The sequence below is a fragment of the Erythrolamprus reginae genome, chromosome 1 (genome assembly GCF_031021105.1).
Source record: "Erythrolamprus reginae isolate rEryReg1 chromosome 1, rEryReg1.hap1, whole genome shotgun sequence".
NCBI classification, from domain to species: domain Eukaryota; kingdom Metazoa; phylum Chordata; class Lepidosauria; order Squamata; family Dipsadidae; genus Erythrolamprus; species Erythrolamprus reginae.
The window spans coordinates 96194941-96216326 of NC_091950.1; the positions used below are offsets into that span (position 1 = coordinate 96194941).

Sequence of the window (21386 nt, forward strand, 5' to 3'; positions counted from 1 at the left end):
GTCCTTAGTCAGGAGGACTGAATCCTATAGGAAAGGAGAGGACATAATTGAAAATAGTATGATGCTGGTAAGGAACTGCAGCATGTAGTATCAACTATGAGCATGTAAATACCAGAAGAATAGATAGATCAGTAGAATAGATCAGTATGTCCAAGTATTCCAGCATTGTAACACAAATGCACAAAGTGTGGGACACAAGTTAGAATAATTAGAATGCTTAATGCAGGAAGAATATGATTTAGTTGTATTACTGAAAGCTGGTAGGATCAAATTCATTATTAGAAGCAAAGATTGAAAATTAGCATTTTAATTTTTCAGATCTGTCTTGAAAAACCAACAGCCAAAACTGCAGAAGAAATTCTTAAGAGTTGATACATATTTTGAATCATTTGTGTTAAGAAATGGTTATCAGATGATTTATTTTTTAAAAAAATTACTGTGTGATTTCATTTTTTTTTGTTTCTCTTAATTTAGAAACTTGCCTTTATGGTTTCTCTTGGACTTGTTACGCATGATCATCTGGAAGGTAAAAAGATAATCAAGCTTTTTCATTATTTTTTAATCAATAAAACATCCATTAATAGGGAAAAGTTCCATTTCACCTTATTGGGCTTATTTTCAGAGAAATGCTTGGGATTTAGTGTGAGTATAGACAAAAAAAACCCAGTTTTATACTACCCAGAAAGAACTATGTGCTTAATATATTCTAAGAAAATCTCAAACATGATAAAGGATATGTCCTTTTATGGTTAAAAAAAGGAAGTTATATTTTGGCCTGCAACATATATTTTTAAAAAATCTGATTTACTAAGTGCACCTAATCAGGTTTTATGTTTCATAAAAGGAGTTTTTTAATTTAAGAATTATTAAAATATTTCAACAGATAATTTTATTTTCTCCTAAATAACAATGAATGAAATGTTTACATATATTTTGATGCATTTTTCTATGAATGTGTTCGCAGTTTTTAAAAAAAATAATCCTTGTATATTTGTAACCTGTCACAGACTTACTGCATGGAAAAGAGTTGCAATATACATTGAGCAACTAAATAGGTCTTTATACTTCTCTGCAGCTGTTGATTTTGACTTTAATGCTTCTTGTCATTAATTTGTAATACTCATGGTAAAAATTCCTACACTATAATGAATCTTGCTCAAGTGAAAATTTCACTTGATTCATTAATTGATAAAAAAATATAAAATTAGATTTTTGAAGATGTAGGCTGTAATCTTTTAAGTTTAATTGGTGTTGTTTACTGGTGTATTTTCAATCTATTTATATAATACAGCTGCTTCTTTAGGATTATTTTTGTGTAAGGATTATCAGAAATGATAGATTCTGATTCCTGGTTTCTCAGACTCAAACAAAATCTTGTGTGCTTGGAAATTACTTCTAACCAAATTATTTCTTTTCCTCAAGAAATACAAAGTAAAAGACAAGAAAGAAAACGAAGAACCACAGCAAATCCCGTTTACAGTGGAGCTGTTTTTGAACCCGAGGTAACAATCTCTTATTTATACATCAGAAATGAAATCTGATTGAAAAGAAATTGCTTTGATGCTCTTGTGTCCACCCATCCAGACATGGGATGGCCAAAGAAGATTAAAATTACTTTCCTTCCCAGGGAAATTTAGCAAATGACTTCTAAGAATGATGGCTATCCTTACTGCATCTGAGAGAAACAGGGTGGTTTTGGGTTGCTCTGCTTTCACAGTTCTGGGTTGCTCTGATATATTTCTAGAAGTTATAGACTAGTCGTTGAATGATAAAATTCTTTATTGGCCAAGTGTGATTGGACACACAAGGAATTTGTCTTTGATGAATATGCTCTCAGTGTAGTCTCCCTATTTGGACCGGGAGTCACTGCTCACAGTCACTCATGCCCTCATCACCTCAAGGCTCGACTACTGTAATGCTCTCTACATGGGGCTACCTTTGAAGAGTGTTCGGAAACTTCAGATCGTGCAGAATGCAGCTGCGAGAGCAATCATGGGCTTTCCTAAATATGCCCATGTTACTCCAACACTCCGCAGTCTGCATTGGTTGCCGATCAGTTTCCGGTCACAATTCAAAGTGTTGGTCACCACCTATAAAGCCCTTCATGGCACCGGACCAGGATATCTACGAGACCGCCTTCTGCCGCACGAATCCCAGCGACCGGTTAGGTCCCACAGAGTTGGTCTCCTCCGGGTCCCATCAACTAAACAATGTCGTTTGGCGGGACCCAGAGGAAGAGCCTTCTTTGTGGTGACTCCGACCCTCTGGAATCAGCTCCCTCCAGAGATTAGAACTGCCCCCACCCTCCTTGCCTTTCGTAAACTCCTTAAAACCCACCTCTGTCGTCAAGCGTGGGGGAACTGAAACATCTCCCCTTGCCTATGTAGTTTTCTGTGTATGATATGACTGTATGTATGCTTTTTATATATTGGGATTTCTTGTTTTTTAGACTTTTAAAATGTATCATTGTTATTTTAGAATCTAACTATTAGATTTGTCATTATATATTGTTTTTATCATTGCTGTAAGCCGCCCCGAGTCTACGGAGAGGGGCGGCATACAAATCTAATAAATAATAATAAAATAATAATAATAAAAGAAAATATACATTTGTCAAGAATCATGAGGCACAACACTTAATGATTGTCATAAAGATCAATCAATATTAATAAAAATCTTAAGGATACAAGCAACAAGTTACAGTCATACAATCATAAGTTGGAGGAAATGGGTGATAGGAATGATGAGAAAAAACTAGTAGTAATAGTAGTACAGGCTTAGTAAATAGTTTGACAGTGTTGAGGGAATGATGAAGCTTTAGCATTAAATTTTTGTTGCTAGTGCAAGTTGGTCTGCTGTGTTCTGTCAGTGTTTCCATGAAAGTCCAAATTCTCTGGAGTAGGTGTTCTAGTTAATACAATGATGAATGCATTCTTTAAAATACTGAAAGCTTGCTCAAATCTTTAGAAATGCTTTTTAATAGCAAAGCATGTTTGTTTATGTTATATATGCATCAATGATTCTATAGATTTCAGTTACAAAATATCTTCATAATTATTTTTTTCCTATCTTTTACAAAGCGCAAGAAGAGTGCGGTCACATATCTGAACAGCACAATGCATCCTGGGACACGTAAACGAGGTAAATTTCTAACTAAGAGAAGGGATGATACATGAATCAAATATGTTAAATAATCATATAAACAGAAGAATAACTGTTCTGGTTTCAGCTAAGTGCCATCATAATCTAGAATGTTGTTTCTCACAGTGGCCAACCACATGCTTCCATGGTAGTCACATAAAGCAGGGGTCTCCAACCTTGGCAACTTTAAGGCTCATGGACTTCAACTTCCAGAGTTCCTTAGCCAGCTTTGCTCCCTCCTTGGCCGCCAGAAGCACTCTGTAGTGCTCTGTATGGCCCATTTTTGCCAAGAAAGGGCACATTTTTGACCTGCAAAGTGCTTCTAGGGGCCAGGGATGGAGAAAACATGATGTGCGGGGGGCTTGGAAGTCCCAAAACAGGCCTGTTTTTGGCAAAAGCGGGACATGCAGCGCACTGCAGAATGCTTCTGGAGGCTTGGGAGCGGAAAAATGCAACATGCAGTGGGTTCGGGAGGCCCAAAATGCCTGGATTCAGTCTATAAAATGCAGCTAAATTTCCATCCATTTTTTTTGGGGGGGGGGGGGTGTTTCTTATACTCCAAAAATACGGTGCTTCCCACATTTTTTTTTTTTTTAAATTCTCATTCCAAATTTGAATTTGTAAAAAGAAGGTGTGCCTCTTCAACAATTTTCAGTTTGATGGCTTAGTCACAAAGAACATGTGTGGATGGCCCAGACCTGGTTGGTTCTTAAAATATTTTCTTGATAATATGCCTGAAAAAGCTTCTTCAAACATTTATATTTTGTTTTGGGTGTAAAATATTGCTGATGTAATCCAGTGTGATGGGTGCTTTATTAGTTGCACAATAGAGCTGAGTAAGCATTATTTAATATCTGGCCTTGATTTTGTTAATGATTTTTAATACAGTAATTCCCTTGCTGCTGAGCTTGTTTAAAAATAAAGTTGATAACTTGAAATACAAGCTGTAATTTTAAAACAATACTTTTTAATTAAAATGTGTATTGATGAACTTTAGTTACTGTTCTTCTAATAGTGTACTTGAATGTACTGTTTAAATGAATATAAGTGATTAAAAGGCTTAAGAGTTAATTGTAGGTTCCACTGTGCAATTTTTTTTCTTTTCCAAAATATGTCATTGTAAAGTGAGGTTTTCCAAAATACTATAGGGTTATATTTTCAATTAGAATAATTTTTTACTTTAGAATAATAGTTTTTACTTTATTAGGCAATGTTATGTCATAGTTATTTTACGAATAACAAAAGTGCTCTTTATATTTATGATTGGTCTAGACTCAGAATGCTTTATAATTTTAAAAAATACTTCTTAATAAACCAAAAATATTTCCCAAATCTCTGGAGTTAAGTGTTCTAGTAATAAATATTCTTGCCTAAATGAAAATGTTGTGGACAGCCTCCAAATGATATCTCAGTTGTTTAGATTTCTAAGAAAAAGAGGAAATGACACTTGGAAAATGAATGAAGTACAGTGAACCCTCGATCATCGCGAGGGTTCCGTTCCAGGACCCCACGCGATGATCGATTTTTAGCGAAGTAGCGGTGCGGAAGTAAAAACACCATCTGCGCGTGCGCAGATGGTGTTTTTGCTTCCACTGCCGCCCGCCCTTCGCCCGCCCACCCGTTGCTCGCGCCTGGGGTGCGCGCGCGTTTGGGGACTCCCTAGATCCGCTCCCCAGCTGGGGAGCGGATCTAGGGAGTCCCCACCCCGCGCGCGTTGCTGGGGAAAGCGCGCGCGTTTGGGGACTCCCTAGATCCGCTCCCCAGCTGGGGAGCGGATCTAGGGAGTCCCCACCGCGCGCGCGTTGCTGGGGAAAGCGCGCGCGTTTGGGGACTCCCTATATCCGCTCCCCAGCTGGGGAGCGGATCTAGGGAGTCCCCAAACGCGCGCGCGTTGCTGGGGAAAGCGCGCGCGTTTGGGGACTCCCTATATCCGCTCCCCAGCTGGGGAGCGGATCTAGGGAGTCCCCAAACGCGCGCGCTTTCCCCAGCTGGGGAGCGGAGCTGGGATGTCCCCAAGCGCGTGCCGCCCGCCCGCCCACGCCGTTGCTCGCGCCGCCGCTGGGGTCTTACGGGGGCAAGAGGGGGAAGACCCAGGGAAGCCTCTGCCCGGCGGGGAAACTCCACCATCTATGCATGCGTGGAAGGGCACGCATGCGCAGATGGTGGAGTTTACTTCCTGGTTGAAAACTCGCGAAATAGCCCTTTCGCGATACTTGAACACGCGAAACTCGAGGGTTCACTGTATTACTAGATACTGTTTTAAGGATATTTCATTCAATCTTTGGGGATATGGATCATGGCAACTTTTGGTAGAAATCATGAAGGGAAAGATTGAACATTCAAAACATTAAGACTGAAATGACATGCCGTTGTTAGGAATAGCAACCTTTATCCTTCTGAAAAACTGCAGTTTTTTTCTTCATAATATCCTTTTTGAAGTTATTCTTGTAAATGTCTTAAAATTAATGTGAGAATCTTGGCTTCCTTTCACTTGACTATTATACTAACTACCTCTCTGTACCTCATCGCTTCCTTTTTCATGCTAGCCAATGAGGAGCAATGTCCAAAGGTATGTAAGATTATTTTCCTCCCCTTTTTGTTTCCTTCTGTTAATGTGTAGGTCGTCCACCTAAATACAACACTGTGCTGGGATTTGGGGCTCTCACCCCCACATCCCCTCTGTCCAGTCATCCTGATTCCCCTGAAAATGAAAAGACAGAGACATTTACTTTCTCTGCAACTGTTCAGCCTGTATCCTTACCCAGCCCCAGCTCCATGGACGTAAGTAATTCTTGCTGAATAATACACAGGTGGAAGCAAAGCTACTGTGCAGAAACTGCAGAAAATATCTCTAGGATATTTTCTCTCCATTCATCTTTTCAGATGCACGGAGAGATTGATGCAGGTGTGTGTGTATGTTTTAGCAAAGGAGTGGCAGGAAGGAAATCAAGTTTCTTTAGTGTCCTGTCATATTCAGATCATAAGAATTCACGATGAATATGAATCATCAACAATGGGATGAAATAATTCCTCAAGCGTCACCAAATCAATATACAGGCAAACAGTTACAATGGTTGTTGCCAGCATCGTGTGCTTTTACAGATTCCCGGACAATGGATTCTGCTCTCTTACTTTAGCCTTCAGTGGTACAGAGTGCTTTGTAAAATCAGTCCTCTGTTTGATACAGATTTGTTGTTGTGTAAAAATTGTTCTAACCCTTTACTTATATGTATAATTAACATTCATAGGAACAACATTTGTTCTTATGATAACCAATTAGAACTGGAAGTTCTGGATTCATATCTTTAATCAGGCTTCATTACTATTCAGCTACTTACTCCAGAATTTTATCACGTGAACTACTCATTGTTCTTGCCATTATTGGCTTCAAAATGCATGGGTCTACCATTATGGAGAAGCTGCTCACATTCAATCTATATGGGATGGGTGGAGTCTAAAACAGTGTGCTGTGGCCAACTTGCCACAGCCAACGTGTGATTAAGTCGCCACGGCCAACTCCCCACCGGATAACTCATCACAGCCAATTTGCCACAGAATAATTCAAATATGTATTAATTGTTTCAATCAATTACTTTTACTATTGGTGACGTTTTTGTCATAATTATTTAACACTTGTATTTCTGGATTCGTTTTCTTGAATTTATTATTATTGACCTCTGTTCTGTTGAAATTAATGTAACTTTTGTATCTGTTGGATTCTCCTGCAATTAATTGTCCTGTGTTGAGTTGGCTGCGGTGAGTTGGTCACAGTGATTTGGCTGTGGCGAGCTGCCCCATCTGGGGAGGAGTGCAAGGAGTAAACAGTTGCTGTCCAAAAAGACCCTCCAAGCAAAACTAACATTTATTTGTGAACACCTATACAAAGACCAAGATTTCTGAAATAATGTCCTCCAGAGAGAAAAAGCAGGTTGTTTGGCACAGTACCAAAAGACATGTTCGGCAAAAACAAAAAATACTAACCATAAAGAATGGTGACTAAAGCTTTGCTATATCAGAACCTGGGCAGCTCACCATTGTAGAATCCACTAGATTTTTTTCATTGATACTTAAAAAATAATGTGAGATCATTTGTCAGAATATTTAAGCTCAATTGAAAGTGGACCTTTCAACATGACAATGACCCTAAATCTTCATAAAGAAATGGGGGGCGGGAGGATTCTTCCCAGTCTATGCTAGAAACTGGTAGATGGTTTTAAAAATCGCCTAGGTCAGGTTGCTTTTGCCAAGAGGGGCAGTACCAGGTATTAAAGCCAAGGTTGCTTTTTCCACGAAAGAAATGGTACATCTGTTAGGTTTCTGTTAAATAAATGAATGCAAAATCAATTTTCATAGCTTTTTTGTTCAGTTACATCACATTTATATACTGTTTAAATGAAGATTAAAATAATAATAACCCTAAATTAATATTAGAAAAGAAAAAGGCTTTATGTGGGTTTATGTGTTTTTTCACATGACTTTAAGTTAAGATTGCTGATACCCCTATAATTTGAATCCTGCGTAGTCCTTGACCTACAATCATTCATTTAGTGATTGTTTGAAGTTACAATGGCACTGAAAAAAATAACATATTACTGCTGTTCTCACTTAATGGCCATTGCAGCATCCGCATAATTACATGATCACTTTGGATGGTATGGCAAATGACATGTATTTAAGATGGCAGCAGTATCCCAGGCATAGTTCCCTCTAAGCTGAGCAGTGAGCAATCGCTCACTTAAAAATCATCATCAACTCAGAGTTTTCCAAACCTGCCCAGAAGCCAAGAGGGAAAGAGTGAGAGGGAAGGAGAGAGAGAGGAAGAGAGGAAGAGAGAGAAACAGATAGAAAAAAGAGAGGAAGGAAAAGAGAAAGAAAAAGAATGGGAGTAAGGAAGAGAGAAAGAAAATAAAAATCTAGTTTGAAACTAGCTCAACTATTTAAGTAGCATTTTGATATTGATAGAGTTGCCCTATTATGAGCTCACTGTTATAGACACACAGAACAGTATTTTATTTTGAAATTCTCTGAGGCAAAACAGGGTGGGTTTTTTGTTTGTTTGTTTATTTATTGCTCAGACACTATACTTTTCCGCCCACCCCCCAAAAAAATTAGAGAAAACACTGATCCCAGGTCATGTGATCACCTTTGTGACCTGAGAAGCAAAGGAGAAGCCAGATTCACTTAACACATTTGTTGCTAATTTAACTACAGTGATTCACTTAACAAATGTGGCAAGAAAAGTTGTAAAATGGGACAAAACTCACATAACAACTGCCTTGCTTAACAATAGAAATTTTGAACTCAATTGTGATCAATCATCCAAAATTGGGATTGGAGGAAATCAGGAAAAGAGGGTTTTTAAATTTTGAAACTCTCACTCTTCCAATATTTCTTCCTTAAATTGAGCCCTAGGAATTCATCACTCATTTGATATATTGTGCTTGTGGAACCATACCACAATAATTCATAGTTCAAGATAGCATACTCATGCTGGAAATTAATGATGTTACCTCCAGAGCGTGAAGCATTGATTTTCATGTGGTTAGAAAGTTTAAGCATTAGCCAGTGCTTGGGAGTAATCTCATCTCCCAAATGGTTGATACTCTGTCATTATTTAAGACATCACTCATAGTAAAGGTAGCCTACTGTTGTTTTAAGGGTAGGGTGAAATAGCTTATATAATTCAGAACCAATTTGCAAGCTGTGAACTGCCCTATTTACCATTATTCAAATTCTTATGGAATGCCATATTTTACAGAAAAAAGGTTTTTTCATTAAAAAAAGATTTTTTTTCTTTTTTCATCATCTTAACATAAGCATACATACATTCACCATATTATTAAAACTTACATAATTATATATTTCTGCCCAAGATGCTATAAACAAATATCCTAAATTTTCACCTTTTGTATTTTTATCTCCCATCTGTTTTCCCTTCTATATTCCATATTACTCCCTTCCCTCTATCTCTCTCTTTCTTCCCTCTACTTTCTTTCTCCCTCTTTCCTACTTCTATTTTTCTGTTTCTATTTTTTTATATTCTGTCATTTCTAAATGCCCTAAATTTCTGATCTTTTTTCCCATGTCATATCTTGCTTTCAACTTTATTACTCCATTTTTTATTTTAGCTCATTATCCATATCTAAACAAGTTATGATCTCATCACTATATTTCTATCCCTCTTAACATTGCTGACTTCCCAAGATACAATAATAAAGGAAAAAAAGAACCCCTAATTATCTAAAATCTCTACAATAAAAAAAAAAATTTATAAAGTATATAATCTTATATAAGGACCTTTAAAAATACTAATTATACAGTTCTTATAACATTCCAACAATTTCAGTAATTTTCATAAATCTTTTTCAGCATTAAATCAATTTTATAAATTATACAAATCTTTTATAAAAACAAATATTATAAAGAAAATTAGTACTGTAATTCAAATTTTATAACCTTCCAATACTTGACATACTATAGTTTAATTTATTTCTCTCCTTTTCTTTATTCTTCCCTTCATCATCAAAATTTAATTTAAACCATCCGGTACTAATCTAATATAAAATTATTAATTTATTTAAAAAACTTTTAACAAACTAATTATGCGGACTAATTATACACACTTATATACAAATAATATTGTTGTTACAATTGAATGTAAAATAATAACTATTTTTTCCCCTTTCTGTTGATATTTTTCTCTCATGCATAAACTTGACTTTCATTTTTAATGTAGATTGAAAATATTTTTAAAAGCCTGTTTTTCTTTGTTTTATAGGGTGATATTCATGAAGATTTTTGCAGTGTTTGCAGGAAAAGTGGCCAGCTACTTATGTGTGATACATGCTCACGTGTATATCACTTGGATTGTCTAGAACCACCTCTGAAAACAATTCCCAAGGGCATGTGGATTTGTCCCAAATGTCAAGACCAGGTATTGTTGTTTCACATAAGAGATTAGGCATCAAAAAAGGTTGTCAATAGCAGATTTTTTTTTAAAAAAAAAATTCATTTGATTTACGTAGAGTTGGAGGAACTGTCCTATAATACAATTTATCTACAAATTGGTAGGCATTGCTAAATTGAATGAATTTTGCAATTCTTATCTTGTTTGTTAATAAAGTTGCCTCTGTTTTCTACTTTGCAGGATATTATTCTGCCATTGTTATGTCATAAAATAAGTACTGTGGTTAGTTGTCAAAGGCAAAGTCAGAAACATTGACCATGAATTAGCTATTGCATCATTATCCATAACTATTTCTCCCTGCCGAAATTAATATTTTTATTTATGTAAAAAAAAATCAATTTTCAAGCCAGTTAAGGAAAGCTATATAATGAAACATACCATTAATCTCAAAAACAAGGGACATTTATGGGAGATACACATACCAAAATGTCCAATATTCCCCGAAACATTTCTCAGAGTGGTTGTTGAGGTGTCCCCACCTTCCCACCCCCAGTTTCTAATGTGGTAATTTGCTCTGCAGAGAAATAGTTGGCCCTGCAAGCAAATACAGTATAAAACCTATTATTGGATGAAGAAGATCAATAAAGAGTGATTGTAATATCCAGATGTGTCTAAACTCCCTCCTCTATTTGTTACTTCTGTTTAAGAAATGCATTGCTATTCATTTATAAATTTAAATAGTTTCTATGTGCAGAAAACATCCCGGAAATATACGCCGGTTAAAATAAATACAGAATAGTATAATTCAATAAACATAACATATAATAAAAGACAAAAACACAAACAAGTATTAAATGAAAAAAATGAAACTAATGTGTGGTCATTCTTTGCTGTGTGGCTAGGGAGACAGTTTCCCAAAAGCTGGTATCACAGCAACAAGGCCAGCCTTCCTGAATGGCTGCCAAATTAATATCCATGAGCAGTGATGAGGACAGTGGTCAGATGTAGTACCATGACAAAAGGCATTTTTATATATTATAATGTTACTTTCCTTCTGAAAATCCAGTGCATTTGGTATTTGTGCTCCTTAAAACAGCAGTTTGTGAGTCAGAAAGTCATTGTCCTCTTTACTGAAAATGTAAGATCAGATATGTTGCCTTTTCATTCCAGTTTGGGTTTTTTTATAATTCACAGCAGGAAAGATTTGTAGATTCATGGGAATTGCTGAGTTTGTGATTTAGCTGGCCTCCTTTGTGGGAGGTAAAACACAAAAGAGTATTTCATACTGTTAATACTTTAAGGCTTTTTCCAGCCTGTGGAGGAGGTTTTTTGCATGTGGGTAAATGAAATGATTACTAGCTTGGGGAGGGTGTTGATATCTTTTCCCACCTAAAAATGCTTTATTAAGAAATTTAATCAATACTCCCAATTTTATTTATTTACTTATTTGGGGGGTGGGCTGTTTTCCTTGGCAAAGCAGTTGTTGAGTCATGCAAAGCATGCTTTTCACTATCATAAACACTTAGGGTTAATCGTGCAATTCCTGCCTTCCTGTTACTCTTTTATTATTTTCTGACTGTTTTATAATTCAATGTATTTAAAACGTGTGTCTTTATTTAGAGGCAGCGGCAATCATCTAAGCTCCTTTAACAATTTCATAGCAGCAAGGACATATCTTCCATCCCTCTATTTTCCTCAAAACACAATCATATATTGTTTTAGTACATTTATTTTATTTAGTTTGTGAATTGTGCATTCTTTATCAGAATTTACATCCACTGTGCAACCAGGTGCTTTTATTGTGTACATGCTCATTTCTTTAGTGAAACCTCAAATTCCAGCCATCCCAATCCAACTGCTTGTCTCAGGCCTAGAAATAAATCCTATAAGAAATTAAAGTTGTTTAATTTTATAAAACAGTTTTAAGAAGACAACTATGAATGTACATATTGAGAATGGCTTGAGGGGGCTAAATGAAATCTTCCCTACAAGTTGAATATGTCAGCCAAATGTTCACCCTTCTTTCTTTCAGATGCTGAAAAAGGAAGAAGCCATTCCGTGGCCAGGGACTTTAGCAATAGTTCATTCATATATTGCGTACAAAACAGGTAAATTAAGTAATCTTTAGTTTGATTTAAAAGAAAAACCAGAATGTTTTTTCTACTCAGTTATTAAATAAAAACAATGAAATCAGTAACCAAATATTTGATAACCATAGTAATCAAATTAGCAGGACAATGTGGTGTTATTTTTTAGTGAATCCAGCTAAAACATCAGGAATAATGCATCATCTCAATCACTGCCATTTAATTCTGGTGGTTAAAAAAATCGATAAGAGCACACATCCATATAGTACAACTAATAATCTCTCTTCCACAGCAAAAGAAGAGGAAAAACAGAAATTACTAAAATGGAGTTCGGATTTAAAGCAGGAAAGAGAACAATTAGAACAGAAAGTCAAACAGCTCAGCAATTCTATAACAGTAAGTATTAACCCTTGCCAGGTGATCATCTGTGTGTACTTCCTTGCTTTTCACTAAGAACTATGAAAAGATGATATTTTAAAAATCCCACATCAGTCTAAAGATGAGGGGTCCTTGGTGCTCTCTGAGCAATCACCCAATCAAGGAACTGACAATCTAACACTAAACAGCCCAACCAAAGAACCACCAAGACCACTCCTACCTATACTGACAGGACAAGTCACTGGATTATAAATGACAGCAAATTCCCCACTCCATGCTAGTACAGCTGATGTTACCTAATTTGGGTAATGAAACGTCTTCAAGAAAACAAATAAGCTAAGAGAACACGAAGAACCTCTCATTTCAACCTTGAAACCCTGGGTGCTTGATATCTCACTTGCATGTATGATGCATTCTTTTAATTTGTTATTTTCTTTCAAACTCAGCAAAGTTTGTGCATTTCAACAAACACGCATTGGTTATTTGTATACAGTTCAGTTTCAAATTCTGTTTTATGTTTTTCAATTTCAGTTATTTTTTAACTACACTAAGTCTCTTGTGCATGTGAAAACCATATACAGTGATACCTTGTCTTACGAACTTAATTGGTTCCGGGACGAGGTTTGTAAGGTGAAAAGTTTGTAAAACGAAACAATATTCCCCATAAGAATCAATGGAAAAGTGATTAATGCGTGCAAGCCCAAAACTCACCCCTTTTGCCAGCCGAAGCGCCCGTTTTTGCGCTGCTGGGATTCCCCTGAGGCTCCCCTCCATGGGAAACCCCACCTCCGGACTTCTGTGTTTTTGTGATGCTGCGATTTTGCTGAGGCTCCCCTCGCTGGGAAACGCCACCTCCGGAATTCCATTGCCAGCGAAGCGCCCGTTTTTGCACTGCTGGGATTCCGCTGTGGTGTTTCCCATGGAGGGGAGCCTCAGAGGAATCCCAGCAGCGCAAAAAAGGGCGCTTCGCTGGCAACAGAAGACTCAAAGGCGGGGCATCCCAATGGCGGCGGCTTGGGTTTGTAAGGTGAAAATAGTTTGGAAGAAGAGGCAAAAAAATCTTAAACCCCAGGTTTGTATCTCGAAAAGTTTGTATGACGAGGGGTTGTAAGACGAGGTATCACTGTAATGCTAAGTCCCTCTGCAGTAAATTAATCTCTTAACTTCATTTAAGGTCTCCATGTTTTTGTATCAGCAAATGTATGTTAATGTTAATGATATCTTTGCCCACCTTTTTTTCTGTAAAATGCTTTTTATGCTGAAATCAATGAAGGCATTTTGGGGTACAGGCTGAGTTTGTACCTATTCCATATTCTTTATATTGTACTCCCAACATAATCTAATCTGAAATTAAAGATGGTAATTTATCAGATCTAGGAGTACACAAAACCCATAGCCACTTAATCTTGCTAGGGTTTACTTGCAGTCTTCTATCCAGCTCTTGGCACTGGATAAGATCATCAGTATTTTAATACTGATTTATTTCTACTTTTTCTCCATATTAAAATAAAACTATATCATATTTGAATTAATTTCTAAATATATAAATCAAAAGGCTATATTCTCTTTCTCCCCCCCCTCTCACTCACTCACTCTCTCTCACACACACACCACATTAATGCAAATCCAAATTTTATTAATCTTTTTTATATTTAAAAAAAACCCTAGTTGTTTGCAATCCCAGTGTGATTTTTGGCCAGTCCTTTGGTCTACATTGACTGGGTTTTTATGGAGATAAAAGAAAGAGTAAACTCATGTAAGCTACCTTGAGTTCCTGAATAAGAGGCAAAATATGCATTTAGCTAACAAGAACTTTGTAGGCTCAAAGCTAATCATATTCCAGGGATGAAATTCAAAATTTTTCCCTACCAGTTCTGTAGGCGTGGCTTGGTGGGCATGACAGGGGAAGGATACTGCAAAATCCCCTTTTCCTCCCCAATCCTGGGTGAAGGATATTGCAAAATCCCCATTTCCATCCCACTCTGGGGCCAGCCAGAGGTGGTATTTGCCGGTTCTCAGAACTACTCAAAATTTCTATCGGTTCTCCAGAACAATCTGAATTTCATCCCTGTCATATTCTATATTACGAGGGTTGCCCAGAAAGTAATGCACCACATTTTTTTCCTTCAACAATTATTTATTGAATAATGAATGAAACTTACACACAAGAAAGAATGACGAATGGTGTTTCTTCTACACTTCCTATTTTTCCACGTAATCTCCATCCCATTCTATGGCCTATCTCCTGCGAGACACAAGGGCGTGTATGCCCTGTCGGTACCACTCCTTGTTCTGGTCACAAAGCCATTTCTGCACTGTGCGAATCACCTCTTCATCATCCTCAAAATGTCTTTTGTGACTAACCATACTTCTGTCGACTGCAGATTCTCCATAAACTGTACACAAACATTTGTGAATGTCCCCAACAGTTTCTTTCTCTGCAGGGAGAAATCCAATGATGACACCCTGCTTGTAACATACATCACTTACAGATGCCATTTCGAAACACTGCTGCAGCTATGCTATCTGTCTGAAGAAACACAAAATATACATATGCACTCCTGACAATTCAAATAATATATATTTAAAGTTTTGCATTCATACCATTACTGGAGGCTGAGAAAAAAAATGTGGTGCATTGCTTTCTGGGCAACCCTGGTATTTTAAAATCCCTTTTTCAAGAGATTCAAGAGAAAAAGAGATTTTAAAATCACTCCATTTCAAGAAAACACATTAGTTTCACATACAAGGAACCATGATTAGATTCTGGTTAAATTGATTGATTAGTTACGTACCAAAAGGTCATTGTTGACTTCCAGCATTCACATAGATTTTCTTCATGACAGTCTGTGCCTGATCGTTCAAGTCTTCCAATGGTCTGTCGCTAGAATATTTAAGTTCTGTGAGATGCCCAGTGTTATGGTACAGAAGATGGGCAGTTATAACCAGTATATATACATAGCATCTGTTTGCAGTTGCTAGCAGTCCAAATTATCAATTTGATTATTTCCCTTTCTATGAAACTTGTGAGAAGTAAACGAGTTTATGTTCTAAATCAGAGCTATACTGCAAAATATGTTTGCACTAGCCACCCAAATTTAGATTGTACCTCTCCTTCTCTCCAAAACAGATAGCTCTCATAGTCATAATGGACTTGCTGTTCATTAGACATAATATAGAAATATGAACCATGTACCACCTTTGCAGTGTTTGTATAGAATTTTATTTTCTTCCAGAGATTGTTCCTGTTGGATCAAGGTATGTATATGGTGTATCAGAGATATCAGATAAAGAGAAAGGAATTTCAGCCATTCAGCGGCAGGAATTCGGTGTTTAACTTGCTTTTTTAAAATTGAGAATCCAAGACTATTTCACATTACAAAATATGGTATTTTTCTTCTGTTATAAACATAGCTTTAAATCAAATGTACACAGAGCTATATGTAAGCAAAATAGTTTTTTTTAAAAGATCTTTCTGTAAATGTAAGACCATTTGAGCGAAATGCAGTTAGTTCTGCACACCACTTTCACATTTTGCTTTCTTTTCTTTTCTTTTTGGTATTAGTTCAGGTTTTTTCAGCCATGTACTCACTAAGATTTATGTTCTGATTCCCTTCAGAAATGTATGGAAATGAAGAACACAATCCTGGCAAAACAGAAGGAAATGCACAGTTCACTGGAGAAGGTAAAACAGTTAATTTGCCTCATCCAAGGCATCAACCTTTCCAAATCCATAAACTCTGAGGGCAGTTCAGCAGCCATCTCCAATGGCATGGACTCCGCCAGTAACGTGACAGCTGCCACCTCCGCCCCAGCATCTTCCGCCTCCCAGAGCTGCATGGTGAACTGTAAGAAGGGCAATGAGACTAAATAACAGAGCACAATAAGAAGGAGCCAGAGGAGATGGCAGCAAAGCAGAAGAACATAACAGATTCCTCTAGTAAAGGAAATGGATTTCTTCTGGAAAGTACAAGAAACTCTTTAGTTCCAGAAAGAGTGCGAAGATGCTCGTGCCGGGCGGCACCACGTTTGCCAATTGATCCTTCTTATTCTGTGTGTACGTGCAAAGTTTGGACCATGTTACATGAATAGTGCCAGCTGGAGGGTCTTAGCCAGCACCATGCCAAGTTAAATAAGATATTTACTCTCTATATTTTACACCAGAGTGTGCCTGCAGCAGCCTCCACAGCCACTATAGGTTTGTTTTTTATTTTTATTTGGGGGTAGGGAGCAGGGAGGAGCAGGTTTCAGACCTTATCTATAGACCAGTTTTTGTTTAGCTAGGAGAACTTCAAATCCAAAGAGCCCGTGGGCTTTTCCTGTTTCTAAATTGTCCATACTACTAAACCAAAAATGCAAAAATAAGAATTAACAAATCCTAGTATCCTAAAAGGATATGGGGAAGGGGAGAAAAACTTATCCAGTAAGCAGTATTTACAACTGTTTTTACAGAAAACAAAGGATGAGGAAGGATTTTTCAGTAAGTATCCAAAAAGGCTGAAAATCACTAAACTGGGCAACTTTGGGTTGTCCCCCCCCCTCCCACTTTCTCTCTCAGTGCATTCAGAAAAATATATTCAAATGCAAATAAAATGCATTGTTGATTTAGTTGCTACATTAAGAAGGAAGCATTTACTGAGGTAGGGAAAGAGACTAACATGATCAGCCTGCGCTATTTGTAAAGCAGGCCACGAGTGAAAAGAATTTTTTTTTCTCTTTTTGGTACATTTGTCCAGCAAAAACAGTATCCCAAACAGCACAGCACATGTCCCTAATGTATTGCCCAAATAGGTAAAATGCCTGTTTCCTTTGTTCCTTTCTCTTTTGGTTACAAATGTAAGGAATAGAAAAAAACCCTCTTTTTTTCAGGCTGACAGTCCAATAAAAAGGTAGATGGGACCTTGCATGGTATAGATTAGAAGTAATAGTGTCAGTGAGATACAGTGAGTCTTTGTGAGTCCGTGTGTCATCGTTTTGGGCACTGTTTTTTTATGCAAGGGCAAATCTTTGTATCTGGGGAAAAACAACTTTTTTTAAATTAAAAAAAGAAAAAAGATATTGAGGTCTTCCTAGTGTTACTTAAAATAAGATCAAGGTAAGAAACATTGTAAAAAAATTACAAAAGTGCTATTTGTTTCCTAAACAAGTGATTTCTATTAAAAAGGTGTCAGAACTGGAGTAAATTCTGTGTACTTAGAATTTTTTTTTTGGAAAAAAAAAAACAGATTTTATTTCTGGTATTGCCATAATGCTGTGGTTTCAGTTTGAAAATGCCTTGGGGTGAATATCTTGATATTTGTCATGCCATTGAAATAGTCTTCATGATTAAAACTGAATCTGAGCTGAAACCATTTTTTTAAACTAAGGGGATTTCTTCTCTGTAAAAGCACAGAGAATAGCATTGACAGCATTAATCAATTTTATTCTATTGCAATATAGCACCTAAGCTGAGGATAACACCTCTTATCTTACTTTTTAAGATAATTGTCAAACTAATCCTGCAATGATCAAAAGGCTGATGCTGGACATCAAATCTGTAAGCCTGAAATGGCCAGTTTTGTATATATCAGTGCAATCATCCAACATGTTTTTTGGTGGCAGAACTCATGTCACTAAATCATGACAATGTTAGCCCAAACATTATCTGGATACATGTTAGCAGAAGTCTTATTTCTGCTAATCATTAATGATACAGGTGCGCTTATTCTACATTAAAGATCTATGCATCATTATGCACTTTATTTGTACACTCATTTCAAGTTTGCTAGTTATTGTGGCTGTTTTGTTCTTCTTGTGGCTCCCATTCTTGTCCCCAAAGCTTCAGTCATTTTTAATTAGACTTCCTGTTTTTAGTGCCCAGCAACTGATGGTTCATTCTCAAGTTAATTATTGAACAATAAGAAAAAAATCATTTCAGACAGAACTTGCTTTACATTTGAAAATGTCAGGGTTAATTGTCAACTCTTGATATTTTGTAGTGAAGCTAGCATATTTCCAACAATTATATGTCATTAATGGGTATAAATGAAAGACAGACACTCAGTCAGATTGACAGTTGCTCTGAGTATACAATATTATTACAAGAATGCCCAGAGCAAATTACAAGTTTGTAAATTTTGTGTCTTAGTAAGCCAACCATTTAATAAACCATTTCATATTGTTGCCTGTCTGAGATGTTTAAGCAAGCAAGATTACATGTGTGATGAGTTGAATTTGACTTTACAGGTTGCAAGCTTTTAGCCCTGTATCAAGACCCCTTTTAGAGAAAAAGGAATCAGGGAAATCCAGTTTCCTCTGCTGGTGGTAGCAAACAATATCTTAAATATTAGGGATTATATTCCATTTGCTGGCTCCCTGGATCATGAGTTCACTTTGAATTGACTGGAGTTTGGTAGCCATTGTCACCTCCTGTCCTTCAGAGGGAAGTAGAATTAATGCAGAACTACTCTTCCTGCTAAATCTGACTTAGAGGCTGAAACAGTGATCCCAAGTTATTATCTTCCTTGTAATGTCCATGTGCTGCCTCTATGTTGGTTCAGTCAGGCAGGATTCCCATAAATACCATTTGTTGGGGGTCAGGGGAAAGGGAGGGTCTTGCCTTCTCCTTCTGCTCAAGATCCCCAGGTACAATTGGTGGGCCACAATATGACACAGAATGCTGGACTCGATGGGCTTTGGCCTGATTCAGCATGGCTCTTCTTATGTTCTTATGTTATGTTTAAATGCTGTAACAGGGGTGTCAAACTCGTGTTGTCACGGCACAGTCACATGATGTATCGGGACTTACATCCCTTTGCTAAACCGGGAGTGGGCGTGGCCAGCGCATGACGCATCCGACCCGCTGGCCGCAAGTTTGACAGCCCTGCTGTAAATTGTGAATAACAACTTTTGAGTCAGTGCCTCAGAAAGCGAGGGCAACTTCTAGTTTATAAAGAAGCATTAAACATGGTGGATTCCAGTTTTATAATTGTAAAAAGAATATGATTTCTTGAGGCAAGTCTCTCATCTGTTTTGGATTTATTCTGATAAAATGAATAAATCTTTTGTTTTGTGACTAGTAGGATTGTCACCCAGCACAATTTGATACTATGAATAAGGCTGTTGTCAGTTTATCATTCTGCAATTTTATACATGCATACTTTTTTTTTTGCATCTCCTGCCCTGGTATTGTAACCAGTTAAGATGAAGGGAAAGAGAGGAAAGCAATCATTAGCAGGCTAGTCTGAATTCTCAATGTCCAGGAACAAAATGATGTTAATATATTTGAATTTTGAAAACACCGCACAAATTATAAAATAAAATTCGGATTTTACAGAAGGATTCTCCATTGCATCTGGAAGGAGAGTCCAATATGGGTTATTCTCAATCCTATTGGTCGAGACTGAGTTTAGAATTAACATACTATTAGGCACCGCCCCTTGCCTGCCCCCAGTGAGCTCAGTTTTAAAACTCAGTCTAAGTATCGAGACGTATGAGTTAGTTTTAATAAAGAAAATGTTATTTAAATCTGTTTTTTACTTGTACTAACTGCCTTTCTTCCTTTTATTTCTGTTTCTACAGATGATGCAAGGATGGAAGGGGTTTTTGCCCTCCGTGGGCAGATTCCCCCACCGAGTTTTCCCCAGGAGACCTCTTCCCTCATAGAGGGTACCGTCCCATAAGGGGAGCAGCCTGGTGTCACTGGCCTCCGTGGCCAAACTCGGCTGGGAGTCGAAGGTGGGGGGGTCCGCCCCCCCCCACTGGGAGACTCGGGGACGCGGAGTCCCCCCGAAGACAAATTACCTCTCTCAGCACTACCCTGTACCCAGGGGAATAAGTTGCTGTTTGGCGCTAGTTCGGAGCCGCCGGGAACGCTGCCGCCGCTCTCAGAAACACCGCGGCTTCTTCAAAGCGTTCCTACCGCCGATCATATGTTCGGCGGCCAAGCCGGAATCAAGGAGAGCGCTCTCCGGAGGCCTCGCGGCGAGCCCGAGAATGCGGAGGCAGGATCCGCCAGGGGAAAAGAGCCGGCGAAGGAGAGGGCTGTGAACCCTCTGTTTTTATGTTGCCTCAGACAGCGCCCGCCATTTTGAGCGCCCGAAGGGGAACCCCCCCCTCCTCTCCCTTCATTGTCTCTGCGTCCTGTTTAGGCGCGAAGAGCCGTTGGAAGGGCTGACAGGCGCATGCGCACTGCGCAGCAGCTCCGAGAAGCCATTTTGAGGGAGTTAATCAATCGGAGGAGAGAGAGCATAATTAATTCAGCTCTGTGCGCTAGTTGCCTTTAATACTCTGATTTCTACTTATACTGTGAGTATTATGGATTCCTGTGGCAATACAGACCCAGCCCCTGTCTTGGGATCTGCAGTTTCTGCCCCGGTGGCCAAGCCCAAGGATAAGGGGAAGATAAAGGCTAAATCATCCCAGTCCTCTTCCTCAGCCATCAAGGAGGCCGAGAGGCGAATTCAGGCCCTTGAACAAAAGTTGGAGGCTGCACTCCACAGTGTTCCACTGCCCAGGCCTGGACCATCGTTAAGCCTTGATGTGCCTGCTGGCCCACAAACCCCAAGAGAGAGGGTTGAGAGAGACTGGTCTCCTGATCACCCAGCCCTGACTCAGCTTCAGGCTCCCAGAAGCAGGCCGGGATCAGCCACCCAGGAGAGACCTGTATGGGGTTTTTCACCTCAGGCCAAAGCTGTCCCAGCAGCTACCTTCACCCCTACAGCTGCGGGGTTCAGGGACAATCCTGATACGTGGCAGGATATGCCACCGGCCTTCCAGGAATTACTTTCCAATGTCTATACCAAGGGCATAGCAGTGGGAGCACAGCAAGGGCCCCAACAGCCAAGGCAAGCCACGACCCGGGACCTCTGGTCTGCACCGCCCCTTTCAGGTTT

General features: G+C 38.3%; 1 protein-coding gene across 8 annotated transcripts in view; it reads left to right on the forward strand.

Moving 5' to 3' along the window:
* PHF21A (PHD finger protein 21A) overlaps positions 1 to 17696 on the forward strand; it is a 135356-nt gene extending 117660 nt beyond the window's left edge. For 5 of the 8 annotated variants that reach the window (XM_070760339.1, XM_070760312.1, XM_070760347.1 and 2 more), the window contains exons 11-18: positions 475 to 526; positions 1423 to 1502; positions 3081 to 3141; positions 5762 to 5922; positions 9920 to 10075; positions 12081 to 12156; positions 12428 to 12531; positions 16133 to 17696. In XM_070760339.1, coding sequence (XP_070616440.1) covers positions 475 to 526; positions 1423 to 1502; positions 3081 to 3141; positions 5762 to 5922; positions 9920 to 10075; positions 12081 to 12156; positions 12428 to 12531; positions 16133 to 16387 — 945 coding nt within the window. In that variant the 3' untranslated portion in view covers positions 16388 to 17696. Of the gene's footprint in view, positions 1 to 474; positions 527 to 1422; positions 1503 to 3080; positions 3142 to 5687; positions 5711 to 5761; positions 5923 to 9919; positions 10076 to 12080; positions 12157 to 12427; positions 12532 to 16132 lie in introns of all 8 variants that reach the window. The other 3 variants (XM_070760365.1, XM_070760356.1, XM_070760374.1) reach the window with 1 other exon arrangement.
* The last annotated feature ends 3690 nt before the right edge of the window (positions 17697 to 21386 follow it).